Source organism: Trachurus trachurus, assembly GCF_905171665.1.
Source record: "Trachurus trachurus genome assembly, chromosome: 8".
Taxonomy (NCBI): domain Eukaryota; kingdom Metazoa; phylum Chordata; class Actinopteri; order Carangiformes; family Carangidae; genus Trachurus; species Trachurus trachurus.
Genome location: NC_139905.1, coordinates 8,184,717 through 8,202,667, shown reverse-complemented (window position 1 = coordinate 8,202,667; position 17,951 = coordinate 8,184,717). Strand labels below are relative to the sequence as shown.

General features: G+C 43.4%; 1 protein-coding gene across 5 annotated transcripts in view; it reads left to right on the top strand.

Moving 5' to 3' along the window:
- Positions 1–11,943: 11,943 nt before the first annotated feature.
- Positions 11,944–17,951, top strand: part of med25 (mediator complex subunit 25) — a 28,636-nt gene continuing 22,628 nt past the window's right edge. For 4 of the 5 annotated variants that reach the window (XM_083977248.1, XM_083977250.1, XM_083977249.1 and 1 more), the window contains exons 1-10: positions 11,944–12,053; positions 13,175–13,324; positions 13,405–13,450; positions 13,564–13,688; positions 13,815–13,913; positions 14,170–14,290; positions 14,383–14,539; positions 16,043–16,167; positions 16,328–16,403; positions 16,989–17,254. In XM_083977248.1, coding sequence (XP_083833374.1) covers positions 13,179–13,324; positions 13,405–13,450; positions 13,564–13,688; positions 13,815–13,913; positions 14,170–14,290; positions 14,383–14,539; positions 16,043–16,167; positions 16,328–16,403; positions 16,989–17,254 — 1,161 coding nt within the window. In that variant the 5' untranslated portion in view covers positions 11,944–12,053; positions 13,175–13,178. The remainder of the gene's footprint in view (positions 12,054–13,174; positions 13,325–13,404; positions 13,451–13,563; positions 13,689–13,814; positions 13,914–14,169; positions 14,291–14,382; positions 14,540–16,042; positions 16,168–16,327; positions 16,404–16,988; positions 17,255–17,951) is intronic. The other variant, XM_083977251.1, reaches the window with a different exon arrangement.

The following is a 17,951-nucleotide window of genomic DNA, read 5'->3' as shown; positions in this document are numbered from 1 at the left end:
TGAAATCTCAAAGAGCCGTCCGCGGCGTCCGCACACTGAACAGCAGCTGCTCTCTAGTCAGATTTACACAGGGAAACTGGTGGAGGCTTTAAAAGCATGACCTGACTGTGAGTGTGTGATAAAGTGGAGGCTGTGGAGCTGTCAGATGTAGGACCTCTAAGGCAGAAGCATCTGTATAATCTAGATGTTATGGGTTATGTAATGCATCCCCCTCCCTCCTCCTTTCTCTCTCCCTTCTTCCTCCCTCCCACCCTCCCTCCCTCCCCCCAAACTTACAGTACTGCATACTGTTTATATATTCTCTGGCCCCCCTGCCGTCTCTCTCTTGCTTAATCTGCCTTCTTCTCCCTTGTTCCCTCTTTCCTCAGGTCATTATCATCTCTCCAGCTCCAGACTTTCCTTTCTTTCCTCTCATCTGTGAATAATTCTCTCCATCAAAGAAAGAGAGACGCAGAGACACCGCTAGTGTCCAACTGCTAGTGCTGTTTTGCTCCTGCTAATGAATCCTCCAAAATCCTGTGCTGTCTTTTGCCGAGCCGGGAGACAAAAAGACCAAAAGACCAAAAAAAAAAAACCCAACAACAACAACGACAAAAAAGAAAAACACTACACACACTCCAAAAAAAAAAAAAGAAAAGAGAAGAAACATCCACCACGAGCTACACTTTGAGCATCAGACTACACATTTATTAACACATGCAGACATTAAACGGTACAGCAGGGCTCGAATCAGGTGTAAATTTAGGATATAGCACGGGAGCTCACACACATAACTCACACAAACACACACACACATATACACACAGAGTTTGTAGTATGTGCGTAGTTCATGTGTGCTTCAGATTAGTGTAGTATTTCATCTAGGAGGAGTGTGACGTGACAAACTTTTCTCTCCTTGAAAAAAAAAAAACGAACAAACAAATAAAAAAAATGATAATAGAAAGAAAGCCATCACAGAGTGGGTCATGTCAACCAGGACCAAAGGTTCACGCCCGTGTACAGACTATAAAAGAAGAAAATCACTATGTCGATATTTTTTCTTTGCAACATTGGTGTACAGTATACAGCCGTACTGTATAGAAAAAAACATCTCATGTAGTAACTTAGCAGGACAAAACATCCAACGGAGGATCCTCCCGGGGTCGTTTCGGACGCCGACGACGCCGTCTGCAACCCCGCCCCCTCTGTTTTTTTGTTTTTTTGTTTTTTTTTCCTTCTTTTTTTCTGGACTTTATCTCGCTTTACTGTCGCCTGGAGGAAAAGACAAGACGACAAAGCATCCTGTGGTCTTTATTGATGTCAGAGGAGTGAAAAATGAGGACAGACTCATTGGTCTAAGCATGTTAACGCAACCTTGAAATGTGTCCCTCTTCCTCATGCTTTTTGTCACCGTCCTCACGGTGCTCATCCAACATCAACCTTTTGGTTTTTTACTCACACGTCGTCAGGAAACTGGTTTTTCATGCCTTTTTTATTTTTTTATTTTTATTTTTTACAGTCCGGCGAGGATGAGACAGTATGAGACTTCATGGACTTCGTGGTTTGTCCCCTGGACTTTTCTCTCTACTGTGGGACTTAAAAAAACAAAAAACAACCTGTGTTCAGGAATCGGACCAGCATCTTGTTTGTTTGGATGTAAGGACGTCACCGCTATGTTTTTATTATTTTTCTACCATTCCAGGACTTTATTTATTTATTTAATTATATATTTATTTTTGTGTGTTTCTTCTCTGGAGAAGTCATCGTCCAGCTTCAGCCGAGAAAAAACGTCTCCTTCAAAGTCCACATCATGTCCCTGACAAGACTCTTCGAAGGACACACACGTCCGTGTTGCTTTTACTAGTGTGTGTTTCCGTGTTTGTGGGCGTGTTTGTTTTGTATTTGTGTGTGCGTGTATGTGTGTGTGTGTGTGTGTGTGTGTCACCGTGACCTTGTGTGTGTGTGTGAGAGTGAGAGAGACACGTTTCTGTGCTCACCGCCTCCCTCCCTCCCTCCTTCCCTCCCTTCGTCCTTTTACTCGTCTCCCTTAAATCCCGAACGTGTCTTCTGTCCTGTGTCTTTACAAGGAGCCATTTTGTGTGTGTGTGTGCGTGCGTGCGTGCATGTGTGTGTGTGTTGAGAGAGTATGTGTGTGTGTACTATACGTGCCTGGGGAACCACTGTCTTTCATAGACATTAGTTTGTATTGTCTATGTCGTCTCTGAGATCAGCTGCCAATCATTCCACCCTCCTCTCCTCTCTAACCCTTTGCCTGATGTAAGTAACTGTGTTGATCCTGTACTTCTTTCAGTAAATTTGTGTACTGTATGTCCGAGGGAGAAAAAAAAAAAAACAACAACAAAAAAAAAAAAGAAGAAACCCCAGATGGCACAGTGATTGAAAAATTAAATTGTCGGGTATGTTTTGATTAAAATTTACAAGAAGGAACACAAACAAACAAAAAAAATACAAAAAAAAGAAGAAAAAAAAAACTAAACAGGCTGATTATTTGTTTTACGGCCCCACAGATCATGACAAACTTAGATCCCCTTAAAAAAAAAAAAAAAAAAAAAAGCAAGAAGACAACAGGGAGGAGGTGTTGTGGGAAAATAAGCGCCTGGATGTTTCTGCACTTCCTGTGTGTGAACCGTTACAGACCTACTACAGTATAAAGCCATGTCCGTCACTGCTACTGCGACTACTACTACTACTGTAAAACCTCAGCAACAAACAACAGTACGACACCTCACTACAGCTACTTGTATTTGCCATCTCATCCTCACACACACACACACACACACACACTTACACACACCTCAGTGGAGGAAGCTATGTGTGTCTACTGTATGTGTGTGTGTGTTTGGGGATCTACTTTATTCCTCTTTACCTCTGGATCGTGGTGTGTGTTGTGTGTTTTTGTGTGTGTCTGTGTGTGTGTGTGTGTGTGTGTGTGTGTGTGGTGTGGGGCAGGACAGGACTTACTTACCGGTGTGTGTGCTTGTGCGACACACATCTTGCATCATACCGGCGAGTATCCTGTGTGGTTAGTCAGCTGGGGGACTATTGATCAGCTTGTATAAGTAGATATGGTATTGATCCATTGGTCTCGAGGCCCCATAATTCTCTCTGTTTCCCACCCTCCCTCCCTCCCTTCCTCTTTTCTCTCCCCCCTTTTTTCCCTCCCCTCTCCCTCTCTCTCTTTTTAGCCCTGGTGATAGATTACAAAACTCATAGATGAACCAGCCTCCCCCCTCCTCCCCCTCCCCCTCCCCCTCTCCCTGTTTCTGTCTGTCTGATTACTGTCTGATTACTCATTCTCTCCTCCAGCTATCCTTACCTTTCCTCCTTACCCTCACTCCCCCCCTCACCTCACCTATCCGTCTGTTTTCTCGCTCTTTTATTTCCCCTCCTCCCTCAGCACCGTCCCTCCATCTTGCCCTCTTTCCGTGCATCACCCTCTTCCCTCCCTCCTCCTCCTCGTCCTCCTCCCTCATCCTCCTCTCTATTCTCTTTCTCTCGCTGTCTTCTCGTGTTAGTGCAGTTCTGAATGGTCATGGGGAAACATGTTTGCATGCTTATATTAACATGAATGATGTCAACTTGATGCAATGAAAAATTATATAAGTGATGCTTTAAGCAAAATCTGACAATGAACTTGATACTAATACTACTAATGACGACTAAATGGAGACCTAGCAGTTGTTTATCTCTGTGGTCAAAAACAACAAATGATGAAATAACGTTGTTTATGCTGTATTTATCTTTCTCGAATTGGTATTCTTTTTGATTTTCAGTTGTTTTTTATATATAATTTATTCAAGAGGTTTACTTTTTTATTGGTTAGTGCTGAGAATTGTGTGCAATGGTATGGTGGGGTGGGTGGGTGTAGGGGGGGGGGGAGTTCAGTCGATCCAGGCCGATTGTTTCAGTCAGGACAGCAGGATGTCGCCGAATGTGGAAGTGGGAACAGTGCGACTGAAGCAGTGATAATGGAAATAAAGGATATGTATCATCCAGCCTTGGGTTTTCTGTCTTCTTTTTAATCCGGCAGGGCTGCGAGGCTGCAGGAGGAGCTGCTGCTGCTGCTGCTGCTGCTGGAGCTGCTGTCACACATGCCAGGCGCTGTGCTATATATAAAATGCAAAGCTCTGTGCATTTCAGATGTACACAGTCTATATTTGACTCGTGCATATAAAGGTAAGACGCTCCACCTGGACAGAAGGAGCCTGAACCCAACTTTTTTTCTTTCTTTTTTTTACTTCATTTTTTATTTAATTTTTTTTTATTACCACAACCTCTCTGACTTTCTGCTGTGCATTAAGTCGTGTGTAATTATTCAGCCACTTTGTCATGAATTCTTTATTGTGGCCGCGTTTTGCCTAAATGCAAAAAGGGGAAAGAAAAAAAAAATGGAGCACGCCTCGCCTGCCCTCTGAGCTTCTCTCCTCTCCATCTGCCTCCCTTCTCTTCCTCGGTGCTTGTGTTTCACCTCCTTTATTTTTAAAACACTCATATTATTTGTCATGTGGTTATTATCTCCTGCTAAAGCGAAGATGCCCACGACCACCAGCAGCAGCGGCAATCTGCAAGCCCCAGCGCCTCAGCAGAAAAGCGGATAGAGAAGAGGAGGAGGTGGAGGAGGAAGATGTGCAGAGAGGAGGTGGAGGAGGAAGAGGGGGGTGTGACAGAGAAGGAGGAGTAAGAGAGGATTAAACAAACGAGAGAGGATGAAGAGCGGGAGAATGCCAGTGAAGAGGAGGAGGAGGAGGAAGAGGAAGGACTGGGAAAACCTGGAAGAGGAGAGGAGATGGCTGCATGGAGGAGGAGGAGGAGGAAGAGGAGGAGGATGGCTCTGTATATAGACGCCTCTCATCGCGGGGCACCTGCAGCATACTGACAGTGTTAGCAGTTCAAGAGGAGGGAAACACACACACACAAACACACACGTGACAGCACACCAGTTAGCACAGCTTTAATGCTGTAGACTGTTGAGAGAGGAAAGTGTGTGTAAGGGTAAGGAGGGGGGTGGGGGGGTGTTGTCTCCATGGCAACGTTCCCACTGTGCAAAAAAAAAATAAAAAATCATTTAGTCGGAAAGACATTTCACTCAGTTCAGTGAGCTGAAAGAGGCAAAGAGGGAGGGAGGGAGGGGGAGGATGATGATGATGGGGGGGGGGGGGGGGGGATTGCAAGTTTGAGACCGGGGGAGGTGTGTGTGTGTGTGTGTGTGTGTAATATAGAGAGCTGTTTGTATCACACTGAGCTGACAGCGCGGCATTAGCTCTTATTGCTAATATATCTGATTATTATACATAACGATGATAATGAACTCCCTCGCATCATTAAAGATGGAGGGAAAGATGGAGGCCGCAGCAGCAGCAGCAGCAGCAGCAGCTCCGGGTGATGCTTTGGCCTTGTGGACCATCTGCGTGTGTTTCAACTTTAAACATCTTTACGCAACACGGTGGTAACATCGTTTCAAGTTTCTTCACCTGCAACCAGGTTTTCATCATTCCTGAAAGTTTGAGCTTCCTAATCTTTATACAAAACCTCCTCCTCCTCCTCCTCCTCTTCCTCTTCTTCCTCCCTATTATGCCCACGTACACAGTTTTTAAAACATTTTATTCCATCACTATAAATAATACGACCAAAAACCTTTCAAAAATAATGAATTCAATGAATGCATGCAAGTGGAAAAAGCTCAACCAGGAGCAGCTCGGCTCTGCGGGGGGAACGGTGTATTATTATTATTATTAAAGCCGGAGTTGGGCCTCAGGATCTGACCTTCTCTCTGAATTACTCTCTTAATGATATTCACCTTACAAACAGAAACTCCTGCGAAACATCCTCTGACATTACGGCTCTGAATGAGGAAACGTAGGCGAGGAATCCCTGAATGCGCTGCCCGCCCTTTATTTTTGTAGTTTTTTTTAACCCCTCCTGTTTTCCTCCTGAGTCAAGGAAGGAAGGAAGGAAGGATGAAGGGAAAGAAGGATGGAAGGACAAAGGGAAAGATGGGAGGAAAGAAGGAAGGGGAAAAGGATGGAATGATAGATGGAGGGAGGGAACAGATTGGGTCAATTGGGTCAAAAAGTAAGGATGAAGGGAACGAAGGAAAGAAGGGAGGGAAAAAGGATTGTGGAAAGATGGAGGGAGGGAACAGATTCATTCAAGGAAGGAAGGAAAGGAAAGGGATTATGGAAAGAAAGATGGAGGGAGGGAACAGATTGGGTCAATTGGGTCAAAAAGTGAGGATGAAGGAAACGAAGGAAAGAAGGGAGGGAAAAAGGATTGTGGAAAGATGGAGGGAGGGAACAGATTCATTCAAGGAAGAAGAAGGTAGGAAGGAAAGGAAAAAGGATTGTGGAAAGAAAGATGGAGGGAGGGAACAGATTGGGTCAAAAAGTAAGGATGAAGGAAACAAAGGAAAGAAGGGAGGGAAAAAGGATTGTGGAAAGATGGAGGGAGGGAACAGATTCATTCGAGGAAGGAAGAAGAAGGGAGGAAGGAAAGGAAAATGGATTGTGGAAAGAAGGAAGGAAAGAAAGATGGAGGGAGGGAACAGATTCATTCGAGGAAGGAAGAAGGAAGGAAGGAAGGATTGTGGAAGGAAGGAAAGAAAGATGGAGGGAGGGAACAGATTAATTCAAGGAAGGAAGAAGAAGGAAGGAAGGAAAGGAAAAAGGATTGTGGAAAGAAGGAAGGAAAGAAAGATGGAGGAAGGGAACAGATTCATTCGAGGAAGGAAGAAGGGAAAGAAGGAAGGGAAAAAGGAAGGAAAGAAAGATGAGGGAGGGAACAGATCAGGTCAATTGGATCAAAAGAGGAAGGAAGAAGAAGTAAGGACGATGGGAAGGAAGGAAGGGAAAATGGATTGTGGAAATAAGGAAGGAAAGAAAGATGGAGGGAGGGAACAGATTCATTCGAGGAAGGAAGAAGGGAAAGAAGGAAGGGAAAAGGGAAGGAAAGGGTTAGATGATCAGGTCAATTGGATCAAAAGAGGAAGGAAGAAGAAGTAAGGTGGAGGGGAAGGAAGGAAAGAAGGAAGGAAGGGAAAAGGGATTGTGGAAAGAAGGAAGGATGGAGGAAGGTAACAGATTGGGTCAATTTGACCCAGAAGGACAACATGGAGGGTTAAATAAAAATGAATAAAAGAATAACAAACACGTTGGAGAATCTGTATTTAAGCTCTGCTCATTATTCGCTACATGGACGTCGTGGCCACGGCAACAGTGCTACTGCTACAGACTCAACAGAAGAAAGAAAAGGCCCCTGGGACCCTGGCGGGGTTAGGCTACTATCACAGCTTCCCAAACGCTCTGGATAGTTCTGGTAGAACCCATTTGTGCGGCTGTCAGTGTATCAGCATGCTGGCTGTGATTACCTGTTGTGAACGGACCATCTGGCCCTCAGCATCCCAGCTGGGTACCGCGGCCGGGCAGGAGACGGATTGTCTTTACCGCACCACCTGGACCTCGCAGACACGGAGCGCCACGGCACCGACCATATTTCTCATTCATATTTTATTATGTCATTCTCGGACCGAACGGAAAAACAAAATGGTACAAAAGAAGAAAAAAACAAAACAACTAAACATTGTGTAGTTTTGTTTAGTTTTTTTTCCAAAGGCAGACCTGGAGAGAGAGAGCAGGCTTTTCTGTAATTGCTCGGCAGCTGCTGGCACTGTTTGTGTTGAAGTTCAAAGCAGCCAGACTCACAGTACTGTATATATATATTCCTCTGAGCAGCAGAGAGCACCAGGGTTGCAGAGTAAAGGGTATAGCCTACGCACACACACACACACACACATTCATGATCCACTCTGTCAGTTTAATTTGGCCACGTTGCTCAGTCAGAATAATAAAAAGCTCTGTGGGAGGTGGGCGGGGGGTTAATGTTTGCATCCGCATCCTTGCCTCGGGCACAAACCCTTACTCAGCTGAACTTTGCTCAGGTTGCCCACACCGACGCCTTGAAATAAAATAAAAAAAGCTGCATGAGTCGCTCACATTTTGTTGCCTTTCTTACGATTTTGGTGGTCGAATTGATACGTAGCAGCGTTGTTTCTGTTGGGTGGGTTGGGTTCGACTGTGATGAGCTCTGAATCCCCCCCCCCTTTTTTTGTTGTGTGCTGTACTGAGCCACCCCGGGGGAGTCGGTGCTATTGTTGGACCCACAGAATGGGTACGTACGGCGCTGTGTTACAACACCACAGGTTACTGTAGGCGCCGGTGTATTGTGCTCAGCTGACAGGCAGCAAGGTTAGTCTGCTGTTGTAATTAAGCTCTTGTTTTCAGCACCGAGGCTTGTGGAGGGGTACCGTACGACTCGAGGTATAAAGTGTTTGCAGAGGAAAAGGTTACACAGGAGAGGAAGCAGCCGAGTCTGGAGAAGCTTCGGTGGTTTGAGTATCAAAATCAATTCATATAAATATAATTAAAACAAAGGCTCAGGTGAAACCGGGCCTGAGGAGAAGGATGTCGATGCTGCTGCTGCTGTTGCTGCTGGTGGTGGTGATTGTTGCCGTCCCTCTGGAGCTTTTTCCCTTTCTGCAGCTTCACGCAGTCTAAACATATACATCCTATAGATAGATCCATCACCAGGCTCTCAGGCAGAGTGAGGCCCTTTCAATCTGCCATCTGTAACCATGTGTGTGTGTGATAAACAGCCAGACATCTACTGTACCTACTGTAGATATCTGCTGACATCTCCTGGAGATCTGGCTCAACAGCAGCAGCAGCATCAGCAGCAGCAATGAGAACATCCCAGTGAACATCACACAGTACAAGAAAAGCCTTATGATATTTCACCTCCCCCTCCTCCCCTCCAATCCCTCCAGTTCTTTCATGAGTCTGAATCCCTCTATTGCTCCCAACAAATGGACTCGTGTTAAGGCTTCGCGAGTGATTCCTCGACCGAAACCTTCCAAGGGATTTGTCCTAAAACGGTGCACCTCAGCTTTTCTGTGAGCTCACCGCAACAAACACGCTCAAGGTCAATTCTCAGCAAGGCGCTGGGGTTTAGCCGGTCTTTGTAGCAGCATCAATTCGGCTGCTGTTCACGTAAATCCAGGAACATGTTCAGGTTTCTCTCTCTCGTCTCGCTCTCTCTCTCTCTCTTACCCCTCCAGGCGAAGCATCGCTCCGGTTTTGATTTCTATAACGAGAACGTAGAGGAATCCGAACACGTTCAGTGGAGCAAGACTGAACATCATGTTTCTGTCATTGCAGTCTGTAAAAAGTCGGCACTTAATTGTGCGACGAGGTCTTTTCACAGTCTGTCGGGTTTTAAAAGTCTGGTATAGATTCTCAGTTGTTGTACCCTTGATGAAAGTTCGGTGTTGGCCTCCTGCCCTGTCCACCTGAGGAAGGCCATTAAATGACGTTCAGGCAGATACAATCGCAGATGACTTTCCACTGACCGATGCCGCCGGTGGAGCCAAGTTCACAGGTTTAAACTGAGACGTCGCCGAGATAATCGTCAGTGATGACCTTGGGCCTCCACGTTTCCGTTACCCTCACACCTATGGAGACAACACCTGATTCTGTTTTGGATAAAGTCCTTCAAACGAAGATTTTTTAGGAGAGTAGGAAACAAAGGGTCTAAAAAAAATTTCCCAGAATACAGCAGAAGGTGGCTGCAGCAACTAAAGAGACAAATAAATGTAGTATTTTCTCCATTAGTATAGGATTTTGAAAATTACAGTGTCATATTCAATCTTCGTCCATATTTTACCACCTTGTTCTTCCAGTGTGCTGTTTGCTACCACTCTGTGGGATGGGGTAGGGGTCGGTGAAGGGGTTATGAATGAGGAATGGGACTGAGCCTTAATGTCGACACCACTTTTATGGAAATTTTTTACTCCTGAATTATTGAATCGGTTCTTCTTACTTTTTAATTTCATCAACTAACACAAGTCACTTTCATTTTATCAAATCGAAAAATTGCCTTCAGGGGACTATTCTATTCTATTTTAAGGTGTGCCACAAAAATAGCTGGTACGGCCCTGTCTGACCTCCGTGACCTTTATAAGGTCATTGATAAAAGTCGGATCTATCCTGATCGATCCAAGACGTCCGTTGTTGGGTGAATTCCTGTGGCTGCCTTCAGGGCGAAGATACAACATTAAGGTGCCATGATGCAGAACCAACGGGTTCAGAAGGTCATTTGTTCCTGCAGTTATCAGTCTGATTCACAACAGTCTGTGATTATAAATCTATACATTTTCACTGTTGTATTTTGCTGCTGAATGTGCTGTCAATGAGGAAAATAAAAGATAAAGACATTAGGAACCTCAGCTGAACCCAGGTACAGTATCTAGGTATGTCGGTATGTCGGTAGCTACAGTGCAGCAGGAATGTGTTGTTCAATTGAATTCGTTTTCTGACTGAATTGCATTCAAAGATATTGGACTGGGTATCGTCCCCTTTGAAAGCTTGTAAAACTTTATCTTTAGGTTTGATCATTGCTGGTTTCTTCAGAGGTCTCAAGTGGAGGACGTCTCACTCGTTCTCAGACCTCTGCACCGTCTCCCTAACCCTGAGCGTCGGGTACTTAACCTTGAAATGCTGCTGTTGTTTTCTAAGGCAGTGAATGGTTTGGGGCCAAAAAAACACACTTTTAATTGGCTGCTATGTTTTGATGAAGCGTCCAGGTCCAGACGTCGGGTCGTCTATAGGACAGGTGTGCTCACTCCTCAGAGACGAAGTCTGGTTTCATGCACCATGTATCTGGAACAGCTTCAAGACAACATGAGGTCTGGTCGACTCCACACAGCTCTCGTTTATTTAAAAGCAACGCCTTGAAACTTTTCTGTTCCCCACTACCATATGCTTAATTACATTTGAGACAATTCATTCATATCCTGCACTGCACAGTAATCTTCACACCCATTTACTCAATTCTAGCAAATTTGTATCCTCTTTTTTTTCATTATACTGCTTCAATTCACATTGCCTTTTCTTTGATTCATATTTTGTTTTCATTTAATGCCTTTCAATCTGTCATGTAAAGCACTTTAAATTGCCTTGATATTCAAATAAACCTGACTCATCATGACGATAATCTGGTTAAATCACCAACGCAAGCTTGTGAAGAAGACTGCTTTTCATTTCTGGATGATTCAGACTAATAAAAGAGGATGCTGGGTGTCAGTGTGATGTAAATGGCGGCCCGTGGGCTATACATTTGGTCATTCAGTGAAAAATATTTGGCTGTGTCACAAAAGCTGAGGTTTTCACTATCACAATTTACATCAAGATTTTGCTTCTTTTTTTCTCACAGATTACCTGAAGCAATACAAATATGATCAATGAGATAGAGAGAAATAAAACTGTATAAACCTGCCGGGTGAATATAGATGAATAATATAATTCACTCAGTTTACATGAAACAAAAGCTTTGATCAGACCAATTTAATTTTATGTTTGTGATTGTTTTGTTGCATCTCTTGTTAAACAGAGCAACATAAATCACACATGCTGTCGGTATGAATCCTCACTGACTAATAAATGTAGTTTATTTCATTTAAGGGGGACCACGTACAAAAGAGCATTGATCTCACTGAGATAAGAAGCTTTAATTGCACCAAATTATATACATAGAGTACAAAAGGAAACCAAAGATATTAATCAAAATACAAATACCGGTACATGCCATTGTCAAATCATAGATATTTCATACATTTACACTACAAACTCACACATTAATAACATGTAAAATCACAAGATGATATTGAACCATGAGGCCAAATGGAGAAAAAAAACTGCAAAAATACAAACAAACCTGAATTTGTATTGTAAAACCTGCAAAACGTTGCCTTCAATCACAGCAGGTCAGCGGCTGAGCTTCAAAGCTTCAGCCTGTAGATGGCAGCACGCAGGCCCGTACGTAACGTAAGACCTCTACGTCACTACGTATAGTGGGCACGTCTACGCGTCACTTCCGCCAAAAATACAACAAATACTAAAGCTAGCTGCTCTGTGCAGTTTCTGTCAATTCAAGCTCGTGTTACTGTCTTTTTTCTATACGGTTTTGCCGACCCAGCGACTCCATCTGCGGCCTCGCACCACCAGGTCAGCCCACACCGCCTTTTAGCCCGGTTATAGTCTGTTAGCTCGGGTTAATTTTAATAAATAAACCGCGTTCATTGTGGACATTTACCTGCGTAGCATGGAGCTAAACGTGATGCTCAGCTCAGTTCGGATATTGTTTCGCTTTCTTTTACCGGTTTTCCATCTTCACAGGATACTGATCCGTCCTAATATAATAATTTATGAATTAATGTTAATTTATTTGTCCTAGGTGGCGGATTAAACGATTATACGAGTATAAGAGGATGCTACTACCGGTGCTTATTAACTTTAGCTCCCTGAAGTTTCTCCTCCATAGGACTCAGTACAAAACAGTTCATTCAGTTAATAATAACTACCGGTATGTTGAAAATTAAACACGATGCAATTAAGTCGAGCTTCATTTATATGCGTGAAGCAAATAGAGGGATATAATGCTGGCAAAATCCAATGTGTTTACTCAGAAGTGCAGGTGCATCTGGAAACAGGATGGTGGGAAAGTTGATTTTCAAAACATGCGATTAAGAAAATAGAATTCCCATTCTTGCTAAATTCAGAGTGATTTTGTTGTTGAAGATATTTTACGTTTTTTTCCCGATGTTTGTGGCTGGCATCTCATGCAAGTTTGGTCAAATCATCATTGTATTTCTTGGATTAGTTCAGTGAATGCATCCACAGTCATGGGGAAGGAATAGAAACACAAAGTTGTCCAGAAAACTGACTTTAAATAAATACTGACAGTAAATATTGTCATTTGAGATATTTTCATGAGCTATAAGCTGTAACAATTTGAAGTAAAACAAAAGCAGCTTAAACATGTTTTACATGTAATGAATGTAGAATATATGTAAGTTTCACTTCTTGAATGAAATTATGAAGTAAAATGTAATGTTTACATGATATTCTTTGCACCTGTAGGAAATGTGAATATTTGCTTTGCAAGTTGATTTACAGTGTGCGCCACTGTTAGGGGCCACTGTGCTCCGAGCAAAAAGAGTTAGTCTGGAGCCCTGAGTATTGATGAGCATTGAAAGGCTTTGATGCTGTTTGTGTATCCCAGTTGTTTTGATCTGGACCTCTGTATTAAGATCTGAATAGACTGATGGCTTCTCCTCTGTGTCCAGTTCCATGGTGGCAGGTTCGGCGCTAATGGAGCCATCCACAAAGCCTGGGACCAACCAGGTGGCTGATGTGGTGTTCGTCATCGAAGGGACAGCAAACCTCGGACCTTACTTTGAATCACTAAGGAAAAATTACATACTTCCCGCTATCGAGTAAGAACAAAAGAAGCTTGTCCTATATTATTTCATATGTAAATGCCTTTTGTTTTATACGTGATATTTGTTTGCTATAGATATTTCAATGGAGGGCCGCCAGCAGAAACAGACTTTGGTGGAGATGTGAGTGTTATCCTCTTTTTTTTTTTTCCTTTCGGGTGGTAATTTCAAAGACAGACTTTAGTTAATATTTCTCATGAATGAATCAATGTATTCTTGTATTATTGCTCTTCCAGTACGGTGGGACACAGTATGGACTCGTAGTGTTCAACACAGTGGACTGTGCTCCAGAGTCGTACGTTCAGTGCCACGCGCCAACCAGCTCTGCCTTCGAGTTTGTCTCGTGGATCGACAGCATCCAGTAACTACCGATAAATAATCTCCTCAGTTATTACAAAACAAACATTATTATGACTTTTAATGTTGACTTGTCTTTTGTTATTGGATTTAAAGTCATTTTGAATATTAAATGTGTTTCCCCACACAGGTTCATGGGAGGTGGAGCAGAAAGTTGTAGTCTAATTGCAGAGGGTCTTTCTGTGGCCCTGCAGCTCTTTGACGACTTTAAGAAGATGAGGGAGCAGATGTAAGTCAGTTTTTTATTACTCATCATCACCAAGTAATGTATTTCTCCTTAAAAAAAGTATGAACTATTTTCCCACTTCACCTTGGAAATCATGTAAGCAGAACTTTGCAACTGCTCCATCATAGGTTGTCACAGTTAACTCTGACTGTATTTAAGTTTGGAGATAACCTCCAGATGTTATACATAAGTTATTACCTCAGATGGTAATATACTAGTAATTAAAATCCTTCACTTTCTCTCTATCCTGTGTCATCAGAGGTCAAACACACAAAGTGTGCGTGTTGCTGTGTAACTCTCCTCCGTATCTGCTTCCTGCTGTGGAGAGCGTCAGCTACACCGGCTGCACGGCAGACAACCTGGTCAAAATCATCAGAGATGTGAGTTATAGTTCGACCACAAACACAACCTGTCTTGTATCATAGTAGCTGCATCATTGTGCTCATTTTAATATAACTTTTGTCTTTTTCAGAGAGGAATTCACTTCTCGGTTGTGGCTCCTCGGAAACTTCCCGCTCTGAGGGCTTTGTTTGAGCGGGCGTCCCCGGTAGGCGGAGTGGTAGAGCCGCATCCAGACTACAGCCAGGACCCGTTCCACATGGTCCTGGTCCGAGGCATCTCGCTCCCTGGTGAGGAACTTTGTCTGAAACCTCGTCTGTTAGTTAGATTCATTGTAAATGTCCTCTGATCTGAATGTGGTGGCTTTATTAGACTGACAATGTGCTTCACTATATTTATTGTCTGATTTAATCTTAGCCTTTCACAAGTAAAACAGTTAATTCCTTCATTAACACGATTAAGGATAAACGCGACCATGAAACCCTACAGCAATAGATGGCTGCAAAATGCTGGCCGTTACCCAGTCCTATAATCTCCCAAACATTATTTATATCCCAAACATTTAACATCAACACAGTTTGACTACAGCAACATGATCAGGCCGAGTTTGTCTGCGCACAACGGGACAAAAAAAAATTGTAGAAAACAAAAAAGAAAGTGGAGAAAGTTAAGTGTGAGGGAAAGAAAATGTACCTGTTTAATATGTATTTTTTAATTCAGGTTGGCAGTGAGAAGTTGAACAGATATTTACTGCAGCTTTAATAAAACTGTTACGTCCTTCTGTTCTTTATTGGCATGCAGCTGTAAGAAAACGCACTTTAACAAACCAATAAGTGCAGCTTCAGTGTCAACGCTACTAATCACATGTCTTTTCATCTAATTCTTTTTATATTACGTCGCATCATTATGTCTATTGTGTCACTTAAGCGGAGCTGCAGAGTTAGTTAGGACTGGTTACTTACAGCTGCAATAAATGCAAATAAAATGATATGGTGGAGCACTTTGCAGCTTTTATTGTACAGATAAATCTTTACTGGATCACAGTACAGTACAGTAGCAGGCAGAGCAGAGCAAAAGGCCTTCTAAGACAGAGAGAGCGTTTTGCAGTGATAATACACTGTAGTATTTGTTCAGGATGAACAATGTCTTATCTGCGACAGTGTGCAGAAGAGTGTAGTTTTATAGTTTCACTTGTAGCATCTGCATTCTTTAAGCTTCTTATCTCCAGACACACTTTTGATGGGATGTTACACCACTTTTTTCTCTTTTTTTTTGCATTCCTTCAGGCTGCGAATGACACAAGAAAAGCTGGCATTAATGTTGTTTATCTCTTCCTGTGCATCTTTTCTTTTCTTTTTTTACCATGTTTTTCACTCAGCTACTAAATTGCCATTTTTTATTATTTCTCTTCTCGGCACCGACTCTCCTCCAAGCTCCGCTCTAGTTTCTGTTTTTATTTTGTTTTGGCCAGTTTCCTATAATTATCATCCCTGAGATACAAGTTGTTAATTTCACATGTGTTAATTATTGTTGGAGATATTAAAAAAAGCTGTAAGATGATGTGATGCGATGTGACCGTTAGTTCAAACTATTTTTAACCACTCTTACACTTCTGAGTGAGAGATTTGCTGCAGAAACGTGTCTCGCTCTTCACCTGAAGCGAGGCGCTGTTGTCCTGCTGCACCGGGGCTTCTGGGTAATCTCCAGTTTTTTTTTTGCATTGCAGGAGGATATGTAAAAACTCTAAGCTTCTCCCCGTTGTGTGTGTGTGTGTGTGTGTGTCTTGTCTCCAGTTTCCTCCGGTGGAGTACCCGGGCCGCTCAAACCTGTCCTCCCTCCTCAGTCGCTGCCTGTCACTCAGCCTCTCCCCGGAGCCTCGCAGCCCCCGCCACCCATTAACACAACCCACCCTTATCAGGTAATGGGCGAGCAGCCACACGGCGGTGAGGCTGCTGCCTGGAGACTAATTCCTGCCGCCTTGCCTTTTGGCTCGGTTTCAGACAGCGGTGTTTGTGTTGCTTCCCTCAAACGGTCTTACCCAGCATTGTCTTTGCCCTTTTTAATCTGCTTGCCGACAGAATCCGGCCTCCATCACCGCTGCTCAGGCGGCCGCACAGATGGCCCTGGACGCCGCCAACGTCCAGAAGAGTCGCTGTGAGTTACAGTTTATGTTGGCCGGGATTTTTAGTTTGCAGTGTTTCATGATTTGTACGTGTGACTGTGTTTGTGGATTTTACAGTAAAACCTAAAAGAGTGCAGTGATAATAGGACCTATGCATCAAGAAAAAATTTAAAGAGATAGTTCAACATTTTGGCAGATTGGCCCATTGCCATAATCCCTATAATCAAAGCAGTAGGTTTGTTACCTTTAATTGTCGGTGCAAGCTGTTTTTAGAATGGCGGAGCAGAGCGGCGAGCTGCGTGGTGAATGTGCAGGTCCACCAGAGCGTTTTGGAGTTGTTCGATTGTGTATTTGATGAGTTTGATGAGGGAAACCAAGAAATCCCATGAGCCTCCGTAGCGTAGCTCTGAGCAGCTCGTGCCTCTGCTCTGCCGTTCTAAAAACAGCTTGCACCGACAATTAAAGGTAACGAACCTACTGCTATGACTATAGGGATTATGGAAATGGGCCAATTTACCAAACTGTTGAACTATCCCTTTAAAGTAATCATAAAAATAAATCTGTAGCATAGTGTCAGTAATGGTTTTGTTCTTTATGTGTTTTTAAACCTCCTCCAGACCCAGGATTGACTGTCAATCCTGGTCCCCCGTTCACCAATCAGCCAAACATCCCATCGGTCGCCGGGGTGAAGATGAATCAGCCGAGCATAGCGACGGTCACGACGGCATCGCAGCCGATGATGTCGCAGCAACAAGTCCCCCCCAATCAGCAGCAGCAAGTCCCGCCTCCAGGACAGCAGGCGCCCAATCAGCAGCCGCAGCAGCCGCCTCAGCAGCAGCCGACGGCCAATCAGCCCACGGCGCCTTCGGCACAGCCCAGCATGGTACGTCGCCGTCGATATAAAACCAATAAAACGATACCAGCGTCCACCTGAAAGATGAGATTTAGCCTTTTGTTCTGGGTTGAGTTCTTCCTTTTATTTATTTTTTCTATCTCTTTCCTGAGCCTGAATCGCAGCAGTGCTCAAGAGACTGGATCCAAATACTAAATTCCCGGTTGCCTCAAGGCAGAAAATGCTAATTTGCAAACCCAGGGATCCATGACATAGGACATGTGTTGAGATAAACACTGCCAGGAAGTGTGTTTCATTTTCATATTCTGATTAAGAAAACCTGACATAAACTTTATGCACACTTTCACTGTTATTATTCAGGTATTCAAAACAATTATAGTTGGGGAAAACACAGTTAGAAAACACAAAAGTAAAGCCTGAAAGAAAAGGTTTACTCGTTGATCTTATATATTCACATGCTCATATACATTATGGGTGAATGTAATAATTCCTCCTGTCCGTCCATACTGAAGCAGTTCCAGTGTAACAGATGGGAGACTAAACCTGCTGCTGGACTAAAATGCATTAGACTTGGACAGATGAAGAAGATATCAGTTTAAAAAATGATGTTGTGCTTGAAGCCAGATTCCTCCTTTTCTTCCACACAACTGTGTGGACTGTCAGAGGAATAATAACAACAAAAAGAGGGAATATTGTACTAGAATTACACCAACTTGGAAAGTACTTG